Source organism: Melospiza melodia, chromosome 8, assembly GCF_035770615.1.
Source record: "Melospiza melodia melodia isolate bMelMel2 chromosome 8, bMelMel2.pri, whole genome shotgun sequence".
NCBI lineage: Eukaryota > Metazoa > Chordata > Aves > Passeriformes > Passerellidae > Melospiza > Melospiza melodia.
This window is the reverse complement of record NC_086201.1, coordinates 33,347,860-33,371,525: the sequence shown is the minus strand read 5'-3', so window position 1 is coordinate 33,371,525 and position 23,666 is coordinate 33,347,860. Positions and strand designations below refer to the sequence as shown.

Sequence of the window (23,666 nt, the reverse complement as noted above, 5' to 3'; positions counted from 1 at the left end):
TTTAATATCCTAGAAAAGGATATTAATTTCATTTCTTCAAGTAATGTTTTGCCAAGAGATGTCATTGATGCTATGTAGATTTTTAATCTATAAAAAGTTTATATGGCTCTAAGTAAAGGTAAGAGACAATAGAGCAGTGAGATTGGAGTTGTATCAATTTTGTCCCTGTCTGTTTCTTTACAGAGTTGTAGAGCATTGTGAGGTTTTTTAATCTGAAAATTCTCATTGTAATTGTATTCCACCTGCTGGAGAAAGAGTTGGTTGTGAGGACTGAGGCATGTGGAGAAAAAAGAATTCAAATTTACAAAGGTGCCAGCACTCTGAAAGCTGGGAACTGAGGTGCAAAAACTTACATTTTGGATACCACAGGCAAACAGTTGGTATAATTTTGCCAACTCTTGCAGTTGCATATTGCCACATTTTCTTCTCTGCAGTCTCAACTGGGATTTAAGTAAGAGCAGAATATCTGCTTTCATTTAGTGGTTTGAAAAAAAAAGTGAGTGCTTGTCCCGAAGGCTCCAAAGCAGACAGGAGAAAAGTATTTAAATTGTAGGGTATGAGTTTCTTATTTTGATTTAAATCTCATGCTGGTTCTATGATTTCTGTGTTCAGGAGCATTCCCAGGCCACGTCTAGTGCCAGTGGTATTTTTTGTTGATGCCACTTGATAAATACATGTGGATCTTTCCCCAATTCTTGTTCATTTTCAGGTTTTTGAAAGAGTATGTATCTATTTTATTTATATATAATACACATATGCATACATATAATTTGTATTGTATCCACCATGCATAGCCTTTATCTTACTTGCTCAATAGCAATGCTATTTGCTAGGGGTCTGTACCTGGGAGGAAAGAAGTTGCATTGAGTGGAGTCTACTGGTTGCCATCCTCTTCCTTGGTATCCCTAGGTACTGGCTCCACCACCTGCTTCAGCACAGTTTCCTGGCATTGCTGACTTCTGAAAAAATGTTGTTTTGTTGCCAAGTCTCCTGCAAACTGGTTCAGTGGAAGTGATGTGGTATCTCTGTGGATATGTCAGTCTTGTGGTCTGGGAACGAGAATCCCTTGGTTACCAAGTTTGTACATTAAAATAGTAGTTAATGAAATTGTTGCTTTAACCCTGGAAGTTAAAAAAGAAGGCCTTCTGTTAGTTAAAAAGCAATGAAAACTGAGTGGCAAAAGAAATTTCTCATCCACATTCAGCTATTCTGAATGTGTGACAAGAATTCTGTCTCTGAGGGAGGGAGGCATGAAGGCAGAAAGGAAGGGGACAAACACCTCTATCTTTGCAAGTCTGTGATACTGCCAGTAGTGCTAGATCATCCCCTGAGGTTTGTGGCAAAGCCAGTAAGCCTGTGAATTCTCTCTTTTTTTTTTTTTTTTTTTTTTTTTTTTTGTCAGAATGAAAAGCTTTCATGCTTTCCACAATCTTTCACTTTTGGTGTAGTGACATTTCTGTAATGTTTTACTGATCTTTTAATGATCTTCTCTTAATTTCTGCATGGTATTTCTGAGAAGATAGATATCCCTGTGGATGAACAGATCTTTCTTTCTTTTGGTTTAACTGGTCAAAGATGAGCACTAACCTTGAATTTTCAATTGATTTTTTAGTTAAACAAAACATCTTTGTTTCAGGATGTAGAAGACATCATGCACTTCTACAGAGCAGGTGAAAGTCCCATTGGCTTTATTGCAGGATTAAAGAAACTAAACTCTATGTATGCTTAGGAGAGGTGGGTGATACCTGAGAACAGCAGAAGCTATCACTCCTTGTAGGTACTGACCAAAAAATCTGAATTTGTGACAAGTTGGATGCTGAGTAAGTTTTCATTAGTGTTTTATGAAACTCTCCATTCTCTTCCTGGAAAAAAATGGATCTCTGCCATAGGATCTGCCAGTTTATTTTTATTGAATTTTACATTCTGGGGCAGCTTGCATCCCTGTACCTGACATGTATGGGAAAGCACATCCATTTAACTTCTGTAAAAACTTCAGCACAGGATTAAAAGTTGTTCAGTGTGTGATGTGTTTGGTGTTTGATGTTCAAAGGTGAGTTGTCAGCCACCCCCACAGAGGTTCTCTTGGGTCCCAGAGTTAAATCTCTGCTACCCATGTACTGAAGAACAGTTTGAATATTGAGGGAGATAGCTCTTCTTTGATATTGCTGCAAACTCCTGAGAGTGTGTTTGTAGAGAGAATAAGTGCATTTTTCCTTGCCTTCTTGGGCTTAATAAGAGTAATGAGGAGCAGATGTGACAGGTATTCAGCAGAGTGTATTTGAATTAATTTAATTACCTTCCTGGATTCAGACACAGTGGCATAATTGAACTGTGGCTCTCTGTACTGTTACACTTGGGCATGTTTCCAAAACTGGTGGGAGTTTTAGTGATCAGCAGCTGAAACCACAAAATGGAAATTCACTTCACAGTGTTTTAAATGGGAGCACAAGACTTTTTTCCTTTCAGTTATGTCACACTTCATAGACTCACACTTTTTTCTCTGCAGAAGGATGGATGGCCAGTAGAGTTCAGCCTTCTTGACCTTTCAAGAACAGAGCCATGAGCCAATTCTACTTTGTCTAATGCATCCATCTGTCACAAGCAAGCACAAGAATTGTTTTGAGTATCAAAATTAATTGCTCTCTATGTTTTCTGTAACCCAGTAAAACAGTACTAAGGGGGAAAAATCCTAGTTCAAAATTCGTAATACTCTAGAGAATTAGAGTCTGTTGGTTGACACCATTCCATTTCATAAGTTTAAACTAGAACTGCTATTTTAGTTCAATATTTAAAGCTTGTACACTCCTCACTTCCTCTTAAACACAGTGAGTTTTCTCTAATACAGTGAATTTTATGTAATATTATCCTTCACATCTGCTTGAGCTCAGGAAACTTGAGGTTTTGTACTTCAGTAAGGAAGAAAAATGTTTCAGGAGATGTGCAAGGTGATGCATAGCAAGGGGAAAGGGAAAGATTGATAAGAGTTTTGTAACCTCTCTTGCTTTCTGAAGGCTTGGCATCATGGTCAGGTTTGCTGTCTCCTAATAGCTGTGCCATGGTGTTCCTGCCATGGCTGAATGGATATACATGTGGGCTTGTTTTCAGCTGGGTTTTGGTGAATTTTTTTGTCGCTGTGTAAAGTTTCAATAATTGACTGCAGTAAAAGGCAATTGGTTTGTAGACTGTATTCTATTTAGAATTGGAGGCAGGAAGAGTTTAGTTTTCCAATAAACAATTCTTCTATTTTGTTTCAATAAAAGTTGAATCACTTTCTTTAAGTAAAATGCTTTAATTCCAGTGCTAAGGGCTTCTGAAATTTTTTCAGCAAGAGTTTATTAAGTCAGCATTTCTGAGAGACATCATGATTTCACTAATTCAGCATTTTCCCGTGGAGGACTACTCCATCAGAAATTTAAACCAGATTTGGTAGCTAGGAGCACAGACTGACACATTTCTTAGCTTTTTTCCCTAGCAGCTTCACAGGCATTTAAATAAAGTTGCTCTTCCTTCTGTGAAGTTTGTGTTTTCTTTTGGGTTACAAACTGGCTTAATGAAAATGTCATTAGGTGTTGATGCTAGAGCATTCAAGGCACAAATTCAGGCATAAGGTTTTGTAATTCCTACCACAGGCAAGTTGAAGAAAAGAATTCTCCATCTGCTGATATTGGCAAATGGATTTTAATATAGTTTTAAGATTTTGGATTTTGACTGTGATCCATTTATTTTAATAAATGGATTTTGACTGTGAGGTTGTTTGACCTTGTATCCATGTTTTTGAAATGGCTCAGCTTTAATAATCTGGATGTGTTTGGGGCTAAAGTGAATTAAAGCAAGAAAAAGTGAGTAAGGGCTAAAGGTCTGGATGTCAGAATGTCTTGGTCTTATCTGTTTACTTTCTAGGTAGTTTTACTGATCAGTTTTTGGGAATTTCTTTTTAAACAGAGTGAGAGATTTATATACTATAATATGATTCACCTCTATTAAAAAAAGGACAGGCAGAAGTGGTGCTGTTGCAGCTTAAAGAGTAGAGACTTAGTAAATTACTTCATTTCTAAAACCCAAATATCAACAAGAAATATGCTTTTGTGCATTTCTGAAAAGCAAGTCCTTAGTGTATTGAGGTACAACAAGTACCTAAAAGCTCTTTAAGCTTTAGTGTAATGATCCATATAATGGGAAACATAAAGTTTACTTTAGCATTTATCCCTCTAGTGTTTTCAAACACAGGACCCAGTTCTGCCAACACTTTATGGATGTTTAAAGTTTAACAGATGAAGAGTCCCATATGCCTGTCACAGGAAAATAACAGAACATTGATTTGAAGGAGTCCTGGGCTAGGAAAAAATTCTTTCCAAGTTAAGTTGAAAGCACTTGTGCATACACCTGTATATGGAGATCAAGGTGGATTTAGGACTGCTATTTTTTTCCTGAGGGGGAAAAAAAGTTAAATACAAAAACCTCCTCCCACCATCACTGTGTTCTCTGCTCCAGCATCATAACATGATTACTTGATTTTAGTAACTTCTGAGATACAGTACCAGCAGAGAGAACTCAGTAACTGAGAAAAAAGGGGAATTTCTTAATGTAGTATTTTCTGAGATAATGTGGGTTGTGAATATTGATGCCATGTGGTAGAAGGACTGCTTTGACTAAGTGGAGGCAATTTTGTGTGGTAGATATAATCCCTGCATCACTAATTCATGAATGGCAGTACTAAAGTGCAGCCTGGAGTATTTTAGGCAGGAGAAAGAGTTTTCTTTGATCCAGAAAGCAGAAATACAGAAAATGCAGTTAATATTCTTTGAGTCTCACCTTTGATGCTACATGTTTCCATAAAAAGTCCTAAGAAAATGTCATTTATTCCTACAGTTTCTTACACTGGAACTGTTTCCCAGGGGTTGATAAGTGTGATTGTTGGTGCAGTGATAGGCTTGAGATTCCCCCTAAGTACTCCAGTGTTCCCTTCTCTCCATTCCCATTTGCAGATCTGCAGCATTTGGCAAAATATCAGAAACCTATAGAAGCCTCTAAAAATGTTAGTGTCTTTGGGGTTACTAGCACAGGTACCCAGTAAGAAAGTAGCTTATGCCACATTATTTCCCTGAAATGATTTTGTAGCACATCCTGAAGCACTGAGCACACTTTGCTGCTGTCCTGTGCCATCACATTGAATTCTTTCCTTCTGTCATTCAGAGCTCAGTCTGTGGCCTGCACTCTGCTTTTATTCCTGCCCATTTTCACCCTGCCTTTTGCCTCAGTCCTGCTACCTCCCATCTACCAGTTCTGTGCCATCCATCATTTTACCTTCCATACTTCAACAAGCTTTGCAGCCAAGCAGCTAAATTAATCTTTCTTTGCACCTTTCCTCTTTCTAGTAATTCCTGTTGCTACCTATTAATCAGTTCTTAATGCATCCCTCTCTGTGTTTATTGCTGGATGTCTTCTTTCTGTTGTTTATCTGTATCTGATGTTTAAGTTAGAACAAGGTAAAGACTTTGCCTTTTTGGTTTATGTACAAAGTGTGCTCAAAATGTTCACTATAATTTCTTGCATTAAAATATGTGTGCTCAAGGTGACTAAAGATACTGATGCTGAGAATCTTACTAAGGGGATAAATGAATGAGATCCTCTATTTAGTCTGGTGTTAAGTTTGTTTGTGCATTTTTATCATGCCTGTTTATCCTGGAATCAAATTTTAGGTGGTGTTTGTTTGTTTGGATAGATAAAAGAATGATTGGAAACAGTTACATTTTATCTGAAAGCCTTGACAGCTGTTTCCTGGTCCTAATTGAAGGAGCAGTTTGTATTCTTTGTGTTGTGCACTGTTGTCCATAGTAAGTGAAGGTAAGTCATATTTAGACTATCTGAAGGTTGCTGGAATATTCTTCCCATTCACATATTAAAGTGTGTCACTCACTGAGTTGTTGATTTGTTGGATTTTTTTCTCTCTTCTGGTCTAATTTGAAGGACATGAGTAAAGGAAAAGTTAACTTTTATTTCTGTGTATTCTTGCAGACTTTTCCATCTAGAGATGCCTCTTTTCCATATAAATCTCAGTTGCCATGTGTGGTGCCAGCCTCCACTTTCAGCAGCAGTGAGTACAGCACAGAATCTAAACTCCTAGATTATGTGCAAGAGCTGGACTCTTCCTTCCATCCAGTCTTATCATTCCCTTCAGGTGAGTAATGCCATGACTTAAAGAGTGCTTGTGCTTGTGACAGCTCTGCAGGTTGTGGAATAACTTGTCTTTTCAATGATTTTTAAGGCTTAGTTCACTTAACTTCACACTGTCAAAATACATGAGTTTAGACTAAATGAAAATCTTGCCTTGATCCTGACTTTTGAAAAACACACCTTGTAGGTTTCTCATACCAGCAGTGTGCTTACAGCCTGGAAAGACTGGTCATGAAAAAATGTGTGCTTGGGTGTTTCATGGTGTGTCTAATTGAGTCAGGGTCAGTCCTTTAGAGATGGTGCTTTTGCCAACACAATACCATGGTTGTGTTGTTTTCATAAGCAACTTTCTGTTCAGGCCCTTTGGTCTAGGTCTAAAAAGTTTTATTTATGTTTTTGAATTTTTTTTATCATAGTCGGCCCTTTTGATTGTCTTGGAAGTTTTATGGTTTCTTGTCATCTGATCTTTTAGTCTTTTTGGACAGTAATGTAGAGAGTGTTGTCTGTGACTCAGCCCTGAAATTAGTGCAGGTGCAACTTGACAGAACTTGGGACTCCAAAATAACAGCCAAAATGCAGCAGAAGGGATTGAATTTTTATGGGTTTTTTTTTTGTTTTAGGAAAAACCCATTTCCAGATAGTTACTGACCAGTACAGAAATTATGCTGTTCTGGGGGGCTTCTTTGCCACAAAATCTGAAGATGAGGCTGGGACTTCCATGGAACTGTTTGAATCTTCAATCAAACCCACTGTGTTCCCAGAATGACAGTGTAGACACTGCAGCCCTGTATTAGGAAGTCAGGAATTAATTAAGGTTTGGTTTTGGAGAACTTGTCACTAGCCTGTAGAGAAGACCCAAGTGTGGACATGGAATGCAGAGGAAGCCTCAGCCCTGGCAGTTTGCATCCCATGCATGGGTTAAGGAGGAGATTATTGTAGGAGAAATGGAACACTCACTCCAAGAGTGCAGCAGCAAACATTCCACTCAGCAGAACTCTGTTGTGGACAGAAAAAAACCTAAATCTTACTTCTTTTACACACACTATCACTTCCCCTGTGACTTTGGCAGCACAGCTGGACCCCAGGGGTTTAGACATCTGTTCAAGGGAGGTCTGTGCCCCTTGTGCTCATTCTTACCTCCCTGTTAAAGGAGACTGGGGTGTGCAGCAAGAACATTGAGCTTTTGTTTTCTCAGAAAAAGCTTTGTCATCATAAAAATCCTAAAAATCTTTGGACTGTGCTGTGGCTACTGTTGGACACTTTGCCAGGATGGAGGAGGAAAAAATGTTTTCAGCTTCATTCCAGTATCAAGAACATATTTCTTAAGGAATATTTGTTCTCTTTTCCAGGAGCCCTGCTAATAATAGTTGAGGCAGGGAAGAAGTACTAGACCTGCCATCTCCTGTTCAGATGCAGTCCTCACATTTGGGAGAGGCTGGATTCATGCTTTATTTTGTGCACTTTCCTGTCTCTAGCTCCTCATGAAGACTAGTATATTTGACATTTTCTTTCATGTGAAAGAATTATTGTGAATAAATGCATGGTAGAAAATTTTCCAAGTTGTAGCCTACCTCCTCATTTCATGTTTTCTTTGCAGCTTTCTTGGTTATCCCCTTTCAGAGCAATGACTTCTCTTAAAATACTGCTTGTGCTGTGCCCACATCTTTATATATAAAAATTGTCAGCAGAGTAAAAGAAAAGCATTTTGCATTCATTTTCTCTGTATGTTAAAAATACATTGTTTCATGGTGGAACTCTGGGAGTTTGATATTTTATGTGTGTGTGTGTGTGTGTGTGTGTGCAAGAAGGGATTCAAATTCAAGATTCAACCTTGGTTTTTCATGTGGTTTGCTTTAAAGTTGAACCATAATTTGCAGAAAATCTAGTAAATCCTGCAGTGGGACTGGCTCACCAGTGTGCTCTCTTTTGGAAGCATAATTGCCCTATGTCTACGTTTCTTTCACTGTTTTCAAATTACCAATAATCTTGACTAAAGATATGTGAGTGCTTGCAGTATTGCTTTAACATAACAGCACCTCCTTCAACTTGCACCTTGATAACTGGAAAATTGTAGTTTGCATCTAAGAAATTTGGATTTCTTCTATTTCTACCTCTGTGGGTTGATTGAAAAAAGCACTCCTGCCCTTTCAATGAAGATACAGGAAAACATGATAAAAAATCTGGGTCACCCAGGTGGTTTCCCAGGTTAAAAAACAAAACAAACAAAACCAACAACAAACAAACAAAAAACACAAAAAAGACCCCAAAAAGACAAAACCAAAAGACCAACAAAATTGGAGAAATGTTTTGGTTCTCTTTTTACTTAAATGTTGTGACTAATACACTTTTCTGACCTTCTTTGTTTAACTTGGAAGTAGAGTAGGAAACACAGCAAAAACCTTGGGGTGTTAAGATAAAGCAATCAAGTTAGATCCATATCAAATTGAAAAGAAAATTGTTCTTATTATTTAGCAAAGTGTGTTGAAAGTTTTTGTCCTGAAGGCACATGAGACTGAGACTGTACATAAATATATGTAGTTTAATGCCCACCCTTGGGCCTGCCTACAGTGCTCTTCTCATTGCTAGCTGTCAAGCCTACTTTATACACTGACACTTTTTTTCAGTTAAATTTCCCTTCATTCTTGTATTTTTTTCCCAGAAAGGCTTTTCAGAATGGTAGTTTTTTTTAAGCCTCCCTGCCTTACAACAGGGGATAGATTCCTTACCACTTAAAATGTTTTGCAGGCTAATTCTGCATCAGAACTCCTATCAGAAAATGAATTACATTGCCCTGCTTGTAGACCTCTCCAGGGAGACAGAGAGGGAATTTACCTTGAGCATACCCATAGGCTCCCAGCAGTAACATATTCCAAAAGCAATTATGACTTGTACCCAAAAGGCTGAACCAAAACCTCTTCAATTTACAGGAGAAGTGCACTGTGTGCTCTCTGCTCTGCTGGGGTTTGTGCAGGAGCTGGTCAAGATTGAAGACCCCAGTCTTATTCTCACTCAATACTTCCAGAGTCTGTTTCAGTCCTTAGCAATATTGCTCACAGATTCTGTTGAATGTGATGGGTGAATCAGTGCTCTAGTTTTAATGCATAATTCATTGGCTCAGAGGTTGCCATCTTTCTAATGCAGGCTCTGTTCCTTTGGATTTCTGTTTTTTTATTAGATATTCCTCTTCACATATACTTTGAAACATTATTAAGGAATAATGACATCAAAGGAGAACCTGCTGATACCTCATCTTTGGGAGGGGAGTTTAAAGTATCTGCTGACAATGGTATGTAAAGCAAAATGTTTTAGCATTTGCAAGGCTGTTTTTCACTCATTTGTCAGTATTTTATGCCATGAAGAGGTTCAGTTTATAAACTTGTCACAAAGCAGGTTATCAGAGAAGGTAACTAAATATGGTTTTAGGTGGAAGAGAAATCTCTCCTCAGAGCACAGAGTCAGGTTCTCCCTAATTGCACTGAGATGATCCCACCAGAGCTGTAGGAGGATACAAGTGGGGGGAGTTTGGACCAGATGCCTGACTGTAGTCCTGTTATTACTTGGATTTCTGTCAGAAGTTTAGGACTATTATAAATAGTTCAGCAGTTGAGATTTCCTGTAAATTGTACTGATGAAAAGTAATTTCTCAACTTGATACATGCTTTTTCTGTTACAGACTACAATGCACATGTATCTGTCAAACAGTGGAGCAGTGGCTGTTTGTCTAATTCCAAATCTCAGTTGGTGTTAGGGACATCTGACCACTTGTCAGAAGGAAGAAAGAAAAGGCATCTAAGTGAGACAGCAGTAGGTAAGAGAAAAATAGCACTGCAAGAGACTACTACATATTCTAAAATATGTACTGTATGAATATCACTGGGCTCTGAGGATTAAAAGTTGTCTCCAAAAAGGATACTGTTATGAAACTTGTGAAGAAACAGACTTAGAACCCCATGAAAATAATTTGCTATTTTAAAGCATAGTAATCATCTTTCTTCTTAAGTGTACATACAGAATGAGATAAGCTGCTGTATTTTATTTTTGGAGTACTCTTAAAGGAAACTGCTCAGCAGTTCAACTGTGTTCTTTTAATACTGAGTGTCATTCTTAGTACAAAAGGATTTTTTTAATAGTAGTCAATGAAACAAACATTGCAAAGTTATCTGTTACATCATGTGCCCAATGAAACATTTACTATTCCTGGCATCTTTGTCCACTGTATTTCATTTGTTGTGTACTGTCATTTGTGGTTCTGGATCCCTTCCAGACTTTTTAAGAGGACTTGTGAATAGCCAGTTCTTACTGTGTTTTTACCCTTGTTACTGTTCTGTTTTAATCCACTGAATCTCTACTTCACCAGTTGATAAGTTAATAGGAAGTGCCCTAAAAGTTCTGTAGAATAATCTGATACAAAATTTAGCATACCACTGTAAAGATAAATGGCATTTTACCTCTCCAGGCTGTTAGAATGTAAAGCCTAAGATTCTGTTACAGATTCATTTATGTAACTTATGAAAAACCTTTGGCAAAATTCTTCACAAGACATTTGAAGAAAGTAAATCACTGAGCAAAAGCATATTAGTTTAAAATTTCCTTTAGGAAAGAATGAAAAGGAATAAATGATCAGTTAGCATTGTGGAAAAATTAACATTGTGGAAAAATTAAATTCAAACTGTAATCTTTCACTAGAGGTGGAGATATGGGAATTACTGCAGAGATGAATTAATAAAAAATTATGATCTAGGATTAAAACAAACCCCAAAACCCACAATCCACAACCCCAAAGCAAGACCACCCAATCAATTAGAAAGTTTTAGGAGAGAATAAAAGCTGTGTGGGGGCACACTGAAAACTGCTTTGGATTTAGATGAGGGCTGTCCTTTGAGTCCTTCCCCTGGTGCTGTACAGCCTCCTCTTGCCCTCTGTGCCTGTGTCCAGGGGGGTGCTGTGCCCTTTGACCACCAGTAATCCTGCTTCCCATTCCACCTACTCCACTTGCTGGTTCCCAAGAGGAGAATGCTGACACAGTGTTCCTCAGTTTCCCAAAGTGTAGACAGAGGAACACTGAGATCAACAGCTGGAGTTACTTGGGAGCACTAAAAAGAGAGAAAACATTTTGCTATAAACCTTTTGAAGTTACCATTAGTCCTCTGACAATAGTATTTAGCTTTTAATAAATGGAACCAAAAAAGCAATCTTTTATCATGAGGATCATCCCAGTGCCAGTAAACTGTTCTGTGGTGCATTCATGAGTAGAGGCACAAGTTCTAGCTTATTAGTGCTATGGGTGTAGTACTACATATTTATTCCTAATTTGGGCTCTGTCTAGGAGAAATTATCCATGAGGAAGGTCAGCTTAATGAACAAGGCCAAAAAAAAAAAGCTGTGTGCCAGGGAGTTGCAGAGCTGCCTGGGAGATGGTAGTTCATTACCTTGACCCAGCCTGTGCAATACAGTCTTTAGGATCAGTCTTATCTCTTTCCATGTTGGAATATACTCATTCTTTTTGTTCATTGGTATATTAAGTCTGAGATCTCCTTTCTTACTGGAAATGAGGTGGAAGGAAAGCAGAACAGGTGGGTTAATTGTGAATCCCTCTAAATGCTGCTTATACTGGGACTGAATGAGGGCAGTGAATGAGAAGAAACCACTATTGGTTTGGAGATCTGAACTGATTTCGTTTGTTACCCTTGCTGCCAGTTTTATCATTTATAGAAGAAAACAGTCATTTAAAGAAGAATCATTTAAAGAAGAAATAGTCAGGGAGAGCTTGTGAGATGCACCCAAACTGCTGCTGAGGAACAGAGGGAATCTAAGTCAGATTGTAATTGCTCTGTGTGTAGTTTATGACAGCTCCTGAAAAAAAGAGTCAGGATTTGCCCATATGAAGCTGTTTCCATGAGAAGAAATCCGTCATGGAACAAGAGGGATGAGTTTTGTGGAACAACAATGACAGGATGAATAGCAAATGTTTATTTAGATAGCTTTTTTTAGTATCCAGTAAATTGTAAATGGCTCAGTGTGGGCTTCTAGAAATGACTTTACTGTTACTGTGTGGAAAAATGTCTGCAGTCTAATAGCCAACAGGCAGTATGTCTTGTTTATTGCTGTTTTTTATGACAGGCGAAAGTAGCGCTCGGTTTGAGACCTTCTCCTTCCAAAATGCAGAGCCTGAGTCCCACAGCAGTTTCACTCCCACAAGCAGTGTCAGTGCCATGGCCCGGCCCACTCACAGCTCTTCATCACAGGTAAACCCAAAATGTGGCACTGTCTCAACTGAAACATCAACAGAGAGCTGTGCAAATTAATAGTCCAAAGCCACGTGCCTTTTACACCTGATTTTGTGTCATGTGACAGTGCAGAGCATTTTTACAGTGAATTAAGTGGATTACCTTAACTAATTTATTCCAGATTGAGTATGTGTACTTGTTTATAAAAGAGTTTTGCAGATCATATAACTGGAGTATGAATTTGATTTATTGGCATTGTGCCTTCTTTTTCAAATTTCATTAAATACGCAGTGATTTATGTTGCCAGTTTTACATTAGGGCACTTGTGACCTTTTTTTCTTGATGAAGCTATATAAAATGGCCTCATGGTGCAAATAGAGTCCCAAAATTTGTTAGTTCTGTTTCCCTATTTACAAGCCTTTGTGCAGAAATACAGGCAAAGTCCCTGGTATATAATTTACTGAGGAGCAGCAGAACTCTGGCTCAGTGTACAGAAACACACTATTTTACTGAAATTAATGGAAAATTCACAACAATATTCAGGTTCAGGTCCCATGGTTTTGCTAAGCCTAGTGGTATACTGGTGCTCTGAGAGTTGTCATGTTTTAATGCAGAGTTGAGTTTAAATGTGCATCCCACACAGCTTACACAACACACACTCCTTTATTCAAGGAACACATAAGTGAGCACTGTTTCCATTAAAGTTCAGGCTTTCTCCTTGTGAAGTTCTAATGTTTATCTGCTAAAATGTATTTCCTGTGATGTGAGCTGATCCTCTTGTGTTGATTTTATTATTCAGCATAACTCCAGGAGGAGGTTGAGAAGTGAGAGCTCCTATGATATAGACAACATTGTTATTCCCATGTCACTGGTGGCACCCTCAAAGCTGGAGAAACTACAGTACAAAGAAATCCTTACTCCAAGGTTTGTTCACAACCTCTTGAATTGCAAAGACATGAAAATGAACATGAGAACATTAACCAGGAATATAATTTACATGGAATTAGAAAATGTTATGGTATTAAAGATGATCTTTTCATGCACTTGGCTTTTTATGTGTGCATTTCAGTTCAAGTGACCAAAGCTGTAGGAAGACTGGACAGCTGATAGCACATGAGAAATAGTAAACTATTTTCTGTGAATTAACAGTAATGGATTTAGCATTTTTCTTAATTTAGCCATTCTGATACAGTAGAATAGGCTTATTTCTTTCCATGCAGTGTAGGCCTACAATCCATGATTCTAGAGATCTTTTTCTCCTTTGTTTTAGAAAGAGAACATCTTTAGATTTCAAAATCAGTGTAATTAATCTCCTCACTTCAGTGTCTTAGTAGCACATTGCCTGAAGGGCTAAATGTACTTGTTCTGTACTTTAAATCCATAATATGCATTTGCTTTTTTATTGTCTTTTAAGTTGAAAAATATTATTAAAACTGTATTGGATATCTTAAACACTCTGTTAGGAAAAGGAAAGGTTAGCTATTTTGATGGGAAAGGAAAATACAAATTTCAGCACCTTAAACTTAATTTGATTTTCCTTGTCTTATTTGTAGCTGGAGAGTTGTTGAACTTCAACCTTTAGAAAAATCTCAAACAGATGAAGAAGAGGTAGGCTGTATTTTCATTAAACCCCTAGGTTTATTTAAAGTAGATACAATATATAATTGGTGTAATTGGTACATACTTTCTGATAACACTTGAATTGTGAAAATGTGTCTTGTCCCTACAGTGGAAGATAGAAATGGAAGTGTACCATTAATTTTCCTTGTTCATTGTTTGTGTGGCTCTTCTGCCCCTTGCTGCTGCACAGTCAGTGCTCCTGAAGGGTCCCTTGGGTCAGGCTCTGCCCCCCTGCTCCTGAGCACTGTGATGCTGCCTGTCCCACTGTGACTGTCCCCTGGGGCCACCAGTGCTGTCCCTCCCTCTCATCCTTTCCTTCCAAGGCCACTTCCCATGGCATTTGCTCTTTGGTATTCAGCAATCTTGCCTGTGGGTCCAGCAAGTTTTCTTTTTAGTGTTTGTTCTCCTGCAAGCCTCTTGTTGGGAACAAACTTTTCTGCATTGTCAGGGACAACATAACCTTCATCATTTCCTGCCTGCCTGTTGAGCTAAGTTTGCACATCATGGGCTGGTTGTTGCTTCCTCCAGACATAAAAATCTACCTTTTTCTTCAGGGAATGTCCATGAACTTTGCAGCTGTGGGTCCCTTTCTCTCCTAATCAGGGGTTTGAGGCATTTCCTAACCTTGGGGTGAATGTGCCAGCAAGTCTGGTCTCTAGGCTGATTTTCTGTCCTTCCAATCTTTTTATGGCTTCTTTTCCAGAAACCTGTCAGTTTTGCTGTCTTTTGGACATCTTTAATCTCCCTCCAGTCTCTGCCACTGTCACCAATTGTAACAGTAGGACTTGTGTTCCTGCCTTTATCCACAATATCTGTTCTTGAGCAATTTGAGAGAATCTCTACAGCTGAGGTTTAGTTGCTATAGCAGTAGAAAAAGATGGCATTTAGGTAGCAGTGCAGAAGGTTACATTAAACTCAGTAAACAAATCATTATGTCACTCCCCTGGGGTAGAAAATATGCTCTCCACAAAGGCACAACTTCCTCAGAAGTTTATAGATCTGTAACTACCTGCTCTATAACCCTTCCTTTAGGAGAACATCATGGTCTCAACTCCTTACCTGGTGCAGTTGCACTTATCTGGCAGGATACTCTTGGGTTAGAAGGAATAGAAAAGCTTACTCTGTTCCTGCCTTTTCCAAAGAGCAGTTGAGAAATTCCTGTGAAGTCTGTGGTCAAATTGATGTCACTTCCACCCACTGACTCTGGGTTAGTACCCTCCCAGCTAGCAGGAAATATGCCTGTCCTTCCTTTGTACCAAGAAGGTCAAATTCCACACACGGGAGAACTCTCCTGCAAGGATATTTAATTAAACCATTTGGAGAATAACTAATAAAGGCAGCAAGGGCACTCTGTCCCTTGAGCATCCACTGTTCATTGCTGTCTTCAGCCTGGTGTCTCAGGGCAGTGAAGAATTTCACAGTGATTTGCATTCAGGGCTTCAAGGAGCTTGCATGGAATCAGTGGATTTCTTGTTTGGATTTCAGATTCCATAAAGATGACTTATCTTGTGCTTTTAGTGTATTTTGCTGAAGGGACTTCAAGGTTTCTCTCAGAAGCTCATGGGCTAATGTCTGAATTAGTAGCCCACCCAGTACTCTGGTGTTTGGCATGACTCTCAATCCTGTATGATTCATCTTCTGGCCAGGAAATAACCTGAGTTAACAATGCAGCAGCTTTGCCTCCTGCTGTGGCCACTGCTTCTGTATCATCTGTCAGCCACTGGCTGGAATGAGGGGGAGAGATGTCAGACAGAGAAAAGTACTAATGGTCTTGTTTGTGTAAATCCTCCTTCGCCAATTCCCCCCTTTCTGTTGGGATCATGTTAATTATAATTAGTTTGTATGTTTTTCAGAGTACTGAGAAAAGGTGATTGATCATAATTCTTCAACTTCTCTAGCTTTGAGCTGAGGTACATTTGCTACTGAGTAAGCTTGTAAAAAGACATGAGGAGACAGCACCATTACCTGCCCTCATGCTCTGACACTCCTGAAATATTCCTCCATGTGCTCAAGTCAAGGCAAGCTTCAGCAGGCCATTCACATAACACAAGGGAAGGCAAATACTTCCTGCTTTTATATAAAATGCTCTTTTCCTCCATTTCACTGCGTTTCAGAGCCTGTGGTGGTGTTGGAAATGATTTAATTTTTTTTGTGGTACTACATAGTGTTTCTTTACTTCTCTATCTTCAGCATAGCTAAATTTGAAACTTCAGAGTTGTCCTTGTGTGGAGCAGTAGTCAGATTTCTGCCACTGGATAACTTTTCTCCATCTTCATTGTCTTTGTTGTCTTAATCTTTGTCTTCTTCATTTATGCAACAGCCCGTATCCATGCAATAAATCTGCATCCAACAATTACTAAGTTACAGATAAATGTGAGGTCCCCAGTTTGTCATGCCCCATGTGAGCCACACTGCCAAGGATGGGAACTGAGCACTTTCTGGGAATCAGGCCTATTCATTGTGCCTTTGAGAACAAAAGCTTACCTTTTATGGCTGCTTTTTTGTTTCTGGACATTTTGCCTTATAAGAACAACATTGGCAATGCAAAAGTTAATCTGCTATCTATGTCTGCTCTATTACTTGCTCTAAAAATACTTTCTGGAAATAGAACATTTGAGTTTCCTGGTTTGCATGTTTGAATTTGCAGTGTTATTGCTTTAAGGCATGGGAGGGTGTGGCACAGGTTTTCCTGTTTTGTTTTGGTTTTAATTTGTTTTGTCCAGGTCAAAGCTTCTGGAAAGGCTCAGTTGCAACTTTCAAGTTTATTTCGTAGTTGTTTTAGTAATGAAAAATTCTTTGGAGTAATTCCTTGTGCAATTAGTTTTGCATAAGTGTTTTCATGGCCTATGACTCAGAGTTTCCTGTGGAGCCAAAGAGTGAAACACAGATTTTGTTGTTTTGAGAACCTTTCAGAAATATTCCTGGTGCTATTCCACATTATTGCACAGTGTGCTGCAGTGTCATGGGGGAATCCAAAGCTTGGTTTTCTGTCAGTGAAATCATTAGACATGCCTCACAAACAGGCATTCCCCACAGCCTTTTCCCTCAACATCCCTGCCAGATTCATCCACTGAGGAATGACACTTCTTTTGTCCTTTTTCAGACTAACCTTAGTGAGGAAAAACCACCACATTTTTCCTGTTACAGAACTTTAAATTAACATAAAGTTGTTGGAGGAAATGCTGGGAGTGGCAGAGGCTGTAGTGAACTAATAGAGACCTTTTATTCTGATGTCATGACATTTTTATCCATAGAACAGATAATAATTTTTAAATAAGAAAATGTACTGTTCAAAAGAATAGGGTGGAACTCTTTTTAAATAAAGAAGTGGTTAAATATGCTATCACCAGCTGTGGAAAACAAACAAGGCTTATTTCTGTATTTTTCAAAACTCTTCACTTGGAGAGTAACACGGACTTTGATTTTTGAATGGAAACTTGTTAAAAATGAAATCTCTTCCCAGCATGAAAAGTTTTGGCAATTTGCTAAGAAAAGTATTTTCAAATTCCTGGTTTTTCTTTCTAAATTATCTTTTGTTTCCACTTCAAAGGAAATCTGAGCACAGAAAAACCCTGAATTTCCCCCAAGGGAATAACACTTTTGTAGTTAATAAAATTCTCACTTTCATGCTATACATCATTGACCTTGGAAAAGACAGAATGTGAACTGAGATGTAGCCCTGTTTGGATGTGCTCCAAGTGACAGAGCTGCTGAATTTCAGAGAGAGGAGGAAGCCCATTAAGTTCACTTGCATGAAAGGAAACCAGCAGCTAACAAAGTGGTTTGTGTTTAACATAAATAAATAAAAGCAAAAATAAATAAATGAATGAGCCTTCAGCAAGGAGTGATGAGATGAGCAAACTAAGCAGCCTGTTTGCCTGAAGCTTCCTGTTGAGTGCTGGGCTGAGGAGGACCTGGGCAGCCACAGTTCTGTGTCTGATTCCAATCAAAATGAAGCTTTGGGATCACATGGATAGGTTGTGATTCTTTGCCATTGTACCCCTAATGGCTGTGAACCACCTCAGTGCTGAGAGACTTGATATGGAGATGGCTTCCACAGAAACACAGCAATGGAGCCCTGCCAGGGTCTCTATGGCACTGCTTGGCACTGCAGGGAGCACAGGGCATTTGCTTCTCTATTTTGTAGGCTCAGTTGGAAGATAAATGGTGGTACTTGTACAACACCACTGAGAATTTTGCTTTAGAAAAAAAAAAAACAGGCAGTTTATTTTCATGACCTCCCCCAATTATTAGTATAATTGTTGTCTAGGACTGATCTGGCAGTGCAGCTTCACAACTCCTATGACCAGGAATTGTTCTTTCCAAGAATTTCTCAGCTTTTGAGTTGGGACTTGCTGGCATAAAATCCATGGCTGCAGCACTCAAATGCTGCTGCCAACCTCAGCTTTTTAGGTGAACTTTGAATGGTTTGGAGCACTTTGAAACAACAGTGAGCTGTACTGGAGGGATCCAGCCAAGAACTCCCCCTGCCATCAGGGGAGTGAGGGGGAGGAGCAGCAAAGTTCCTCAGCCAGCCCTGGCTATGGAACAAACTTCTGGTGTGCTGCCATCAGAGAAACACGGATGGTACTTTCACAGTGAAAGTGTGGGTGCAATCTTTTACTTAGAAATCTGTCTCTTGTTTTACTAGAGCAGGTAAAGTACTTGCATTAAGATTGGTTTAAGCTGCACTTGGGATCATGCAAACCACTGGGTAAGAAATAGGATCTTCAAAGCAGAAGCCATTTTCTGCTTGGTTTCACAGCAGGAATGTGGCACCTCAGGTTCACTGAGTTCCTCTCTGTGCAGTTATCAAAGTCCTTGGTGATCTCAAACCTATTTCTCAGTGCTTAAAGAGCACTGGACAAATCCTGCTGCCTCCTAGCTTCCTTCTAAAGCAGTCTCTGGAAACTGTCGGAATTTTTGCTTGTCTTTATTATGTGCTTTTTTACACTGCCTTGATTTACAAATGAATACTCATCCTCTAAATTTTCTGCCTATCACCACAGAGAAAAATGTATTAGTTGCATGGCAGGGGTATAACTTCTGTATCCATTCAGATCAACCATAGACCTGTAAAGAAATAAAGTTAAAATGACAGCATCCCATACACCAGAGCTGTCATAAAGTGAATGCGTGTAAATGTGCCTTTGTAGTGAAAGCATTTGTTTGCAGAATTCTGTCTAACACTGGGATGTATAATGCTGGCTGGTGTTGTTTGGGTGCTGCTGGCACTGAGAGCTCTCCTGTGCCTCCCCACAGGTAGAAGACCTGTCAGACAAAGCCTTTTCCCTGCGCCACACCAAGTTCGAGGAGCGGGAGCGCGCCAGGTGGTCGCTGTGGGAGCAGAGCCGCTGGCCCAGGAGGAACAGCAGGCAGGTGTATTGGCTTTGATCAGAGCCTTCCATTGAACCTGGTGGGGTTGTGGTGCAGCAGTGCCAGAAATGCTGGCACAGCAGTTTGGAAATGAGGGCATTCATTAATTAACTCATCAGGGACAGTAGCAGGTATGTTGAACTTCGTGGGTGGTAAGGGAAAGCAGTGCTGAGGCATGCATACTTACAAATTGGGCATGTTAGTGACCTGGCATTACCAAATAAATCTCCCTCTCTGAACACAGAGCTCTGCTAGACTGTGCCACTCCCAGTTACTATGGCTTTAGGCACCCAGTGTATCATATGTCCTTCTTCACTCACCTGACTCAGATGAAACTCCACAGTGTTCAGAGATGTGTTTCTAAAGGGTCCTGGGCTGTGCCAGGGGCCTTACACTTTGAACCATTCACACAATGACTTTCTTTCTCACAGGCTTGCCATCTGGTGCAGAACTCATCAGATTTAAATATAACCACTAAAAGTCTTGCACAAAGTAGTGGTGTGTATCAGAGTAAACATTGTAAAGCTGCATCTGCAGTTTGGCCCTGAGAAAATGGTTCCCATAAATCACTTTACAGTCTGCCAGGGCAAAAAGCAGCCTATAAATGTTGGAATAACTTTTTCTGGTGTTTATCCTATGCTTGTGTCTACTCTTGTCTGAAAGTGAACCATGACACTAGGAATAAATAGTCAAAGATAGCTTTTTTTAATGCAGGATAAAAATATAGCTAAGCCATATTGAGGAACTCTGTTTTAAGCAATTTTGAACATAAAACCTCCCAACTTCAAAAGTGTACTGAAAAATAAAAAGTCCTACATGTACCTTAACTTGGAAACTGAACTCCTTGGTAAAATCTTAGTGCTGCTTAAATTCAGAAGTAAACTGCTCATTGACATGAGCAAGGTCAGGATTCCACCTGGCCTTTCAGATGCATGCCATTATTTTTTATCTGTTTTAAATTTATATTAAAAGTGAGGTCAAAATTTTTAATCTTACTACATTTTTGATTGCTTTGCACTTGAGTTCAGAGCAGAAGTGGTAAGGGGGAGCCCAAGGACTTGTCCCTCAGGTTGCACTTGGCACAGTGCTGACAGTGCAGCTTGGACCCCACGGGCTCCTGTGGGAGAGTGGAACAGCCTGTGGCTCACTGATTTCTTTTGTCCAAAATCACAGTTCTGGTGAGCATGTGGAGCAAGATACAGTCACTAGCTGTCTGCAGCCAGAGTGTGCCTGTCCCACCCATTTTATCCACTTAGTTCCCCCACACAGTGCTTTGCTTTGGCTCCAGCCAACAAGGTCAAGAACCACACCCATTCTCCTCTGCTCTTTTGGTTTAAGCAAGCAGAATGGAGGTACCATGTATGGAGAAACTGAACACTTTGTGAAGAAAATGTGAACTGCTCATGGTAGTGTAAAAGGTCAGGGAGTAGCTCTTAAAACTCATTTTTAATTCTGCACTAGATCTTACAGCAAAAATGCTGATGCTCGACACAGCCAGGACATGCTGCAGAAAGACCATTGCACTGCTGACCCTGCTCCTGAGCCAGCTTTGGAAACCCACAGCTCTGTGTGCTCAGGGATGGCACCACTCTGCAGGGACAGCCAGGAAGAGAAGGTGGGTGAGCTTCCAACAGCTTCCAGCTCTGATCAGTTCTGCAGTGACAACAGAAAACCTGAAGATATTCTCCTGTCTCACTGATCAGAATCTCAGGCTGTCACTGTATTTAATGTGCACTCAACATAGCACTCCTGTTTAGAACTACATTGCTGTGCTTTGTAAATTAACCCCAGATCTGTCAACAAGTTTCCTTGCTCAGTACACATGGCACATTTTTTGAGGCAAATATAGAAGGACTGGGTTTGGGCTGGGGTTTTTTTCAGGGGTGTTGGCCAAGGTTCCAGACAGGCCTGGTCATTAGGGGGTCACGCATCCTGATGGTCTGGCACTGTGGAAAAGAGTTTCCTTGCCTGTTCAAGGGTAGGTCTATTATTACTTCAAACCCTTATGCAGCCAGCTTACATCTTGGTGCCTGGCAGTGTTGTATTCTTTATCTGAAGAGCCCAGCAAACACTGTAAAGAAAGACACTCGTTTGTTACTTGATAGCACATGATTCTGCACACAGTTAATCAGTTCAGACTCAACTGAAATCCCTTTTTATCCTCTATACTCTTTTTTTTCACCCTCACTCCTACTCTTCTGCTTCCTTTCAGTCTGGGCTGTGGGAACTTCGAGTTTTTCCACTAAATGATGAAGAGGTAGAAGCTTTACTGTGCCAAGATCAAGTAACGAATCAGACTGAAATGTCAAGTGCAACTTTCCCCAGCAACTCTTCCTGCACTCCAGGCACACCCACTGCTGTGCCAGACAATGGCTGTGCACCAAGAAAACAATCTACCCCAGAGTCAGAAGACTGCAAAAGCATTTGCCTGGGAAGCAACAGTACAAGGAAACAAAGGTGACAGGGAATAATGTGGTTCATTAAGAAAGCCAATTAAGGTGGAGAGAAGTGTAAGGTAAAATCTCTCGTTCACACAGCATATGACAGCACAATTCAAAACCTTTATGTTAGCTGCGTATAATATATTTTCTTTCTTGCTTTGTAACAGGCAGGATAAATCCCAAAGACAACACTTTCTTCTTCCTGAACCCCAAGAGAAAGTAATTATTTCAAGCTGGAAGTCTAATATTCCCAATGTCGGGAGTGGGCGCACATAAATTGCTGGCACCATTCACTTTCTGTTGTCATATTGCCACATTTGTCAATAATCATCCTTTTCTGTTTGTTTGTTTTCAAATGCATATCTGGTTCTAGTGGACTCTGGTGCAGCAGGAGATGCTGTCTACCTTATCCAACAACTTCAACTGAACACAGAAAAACTACTTGATAATAGTGGGGATAAGCATTAGCCTCAGATTGTTCTCCTGTGTGGCATGACCATAGGGCAGAAACCTGTCTCTAACTGCACGTGTGAGGTCAGGGGAGGTGAGAACCAGCACTTCAAACCAGGGCATCTGGAAGCCTTGCATTTAGCTTGTCATGGCTCTCAGCAGTGCCAGGGCATGTTTCATGGTGAAATCCTCAAGCAATAAGGCAGAAGCAGCCACAGCATTGCCACAGTCAATGTATCTGACACAGGGGGAAGCAGAATCTCTGCTTCAAGCCTGTGGGGAGGGAGAGACAGGAGAGAGGGGTGGAGCCAAATCAGTGACACGGCCCATGGAATGTTGTGGTTTGGATCATCTTATTTCCTTAGTCCTTCAGTAGCTAATGAGGCTCATAATACTTTGCTTTAATATGTTAAAGTCTTGTTCCAATTTCTGTACAGTGCCTTGTAAGAGTCTCGTAAGTATGCCAACATTTGGTGACTAGCTGGAAAGGAAAAGATGATGGATGTCTTGAAGAGCAATAAAAAAAAAGCCCCAAAGCTTTCCATTGTGATTCTGGATAGATTTCTCATTTCCCAATGCATGCACAGTGAGAAAACAAAGGCAAGTCGTTTAAACTTGCATCTGAATAGCATAGCTTGGAATGTATCTGCAATCCCAAGAGGTATTAACAAAGATTAAACATTGAATGTAGGTGTAATCCATCAACAGGCAGTTTTTCTGTGTAGGACAGTTGAAGGCAATTTAATAGGAGTCTCTGTTTTTTGTGCAGTTTTCTTCCATGTGTAATATCTGGAATGGCACTGAACAGATGACCCAGTTTTAGTGTCAATTTTTTTTTTGGTCAAAATGACAGGAAATACACACTGGGCATATGAAAACAGTTCAGTAAAGTTTCAACACTACATCCTATTGCTACATTGTAGTTTATTGCACATTCTGATTATTTTTTTAAACACTTTTTTAACACTGGTTTGTCTTAAACTTGAGTCTTGCCTCAATGTCTGATACAATAATCTTTGATGCAAGGTTGGTTTTTTAATTAAAAGTTATTTCTATATATGTTGTATATAGTCTGGATTTGATGGCTTTTTAGAAGTGAAGAAGTAGCAGCAATACTTCTCTTGGCATAGAGCTCTGTTTGGCCTGCAGCTTGGCTGTGGTACTGAGGCTGCACTTATGCTGTGAGGCCAAGGCCCCCTCAGTGCCTCAGTACAAGGTGTGTGCTGCCCTCTCCCTGGCCCTGCATGTGCACCTGCTTCCAGGAAGAGCTTTCCCAAAGGTCAGTGTCTCAGATGTTTTGCAGGTCTTTTCCACACCCCCATCTACTCCTTAGGAAGCCTGATCTGACCAGCTCTCACCCAGCTTTGTTGTCAGGTAT

At 39.8% G+C, this 23,666-nt stretch overlaps 1 protein-coding gene across 6 annotated transcripts in view; it reads left to right on the top strand.

The window, feature by feature from the left end:
* Window positions 1-23,354, top strand: part of KANSL1L (KAT8 regulatory NSL complex subunit 1 like) — a 61,715-nt gene extending 38,361 nt beyond the window's left edge. For 5 of the 6 annotated variants that reach the window (XM_063162633.1, XM_063162634.1, XM_063162637.1 and 2 more), the window contains 9 exons: window positions 6,016-6,178; window positions 9,350-9,460; window positions 9,848-9,982; window positions 12,295-12,419; window positions 13,201-13,325; window positions 13,955-14,009; window positions 19,284-19,396; window positions 20,859-21,012; window positions 21,610-23,354. In XM_063162633.1, the coding sequence (XP_063018703.1) occupies window positions 6,016-6,178; window positions 9,350-9,460; window positions 9,848-9,982; window positions 12,295-12,419; window positions 13,201-13,325; window positions 13,955-14,009; window positions 19,284-19,396; window positions 20,859-21,012; window positions 21,610-21,858 (1,230 nt within the window). In that variant the 3' untranslated portion in view covers window positions 21,859-23,354. The remainder of the gene's footprint in view (window positions 1-6,015; window positions 6,179-9,349; window positions 9,461-9,847; window positions 9,983-12,294; window positions 12,420-13,200; window positions 13,326-13,954; window positions 14,010-19,283; window positions 19,397-20,858; window positions 21,013-21,609) is intronic. The other variant, XR_010028616.1, reaches the window with a different exon arrangement.
* Window positions 23,355-23,666: the final 312 nt, after the last annotated feature.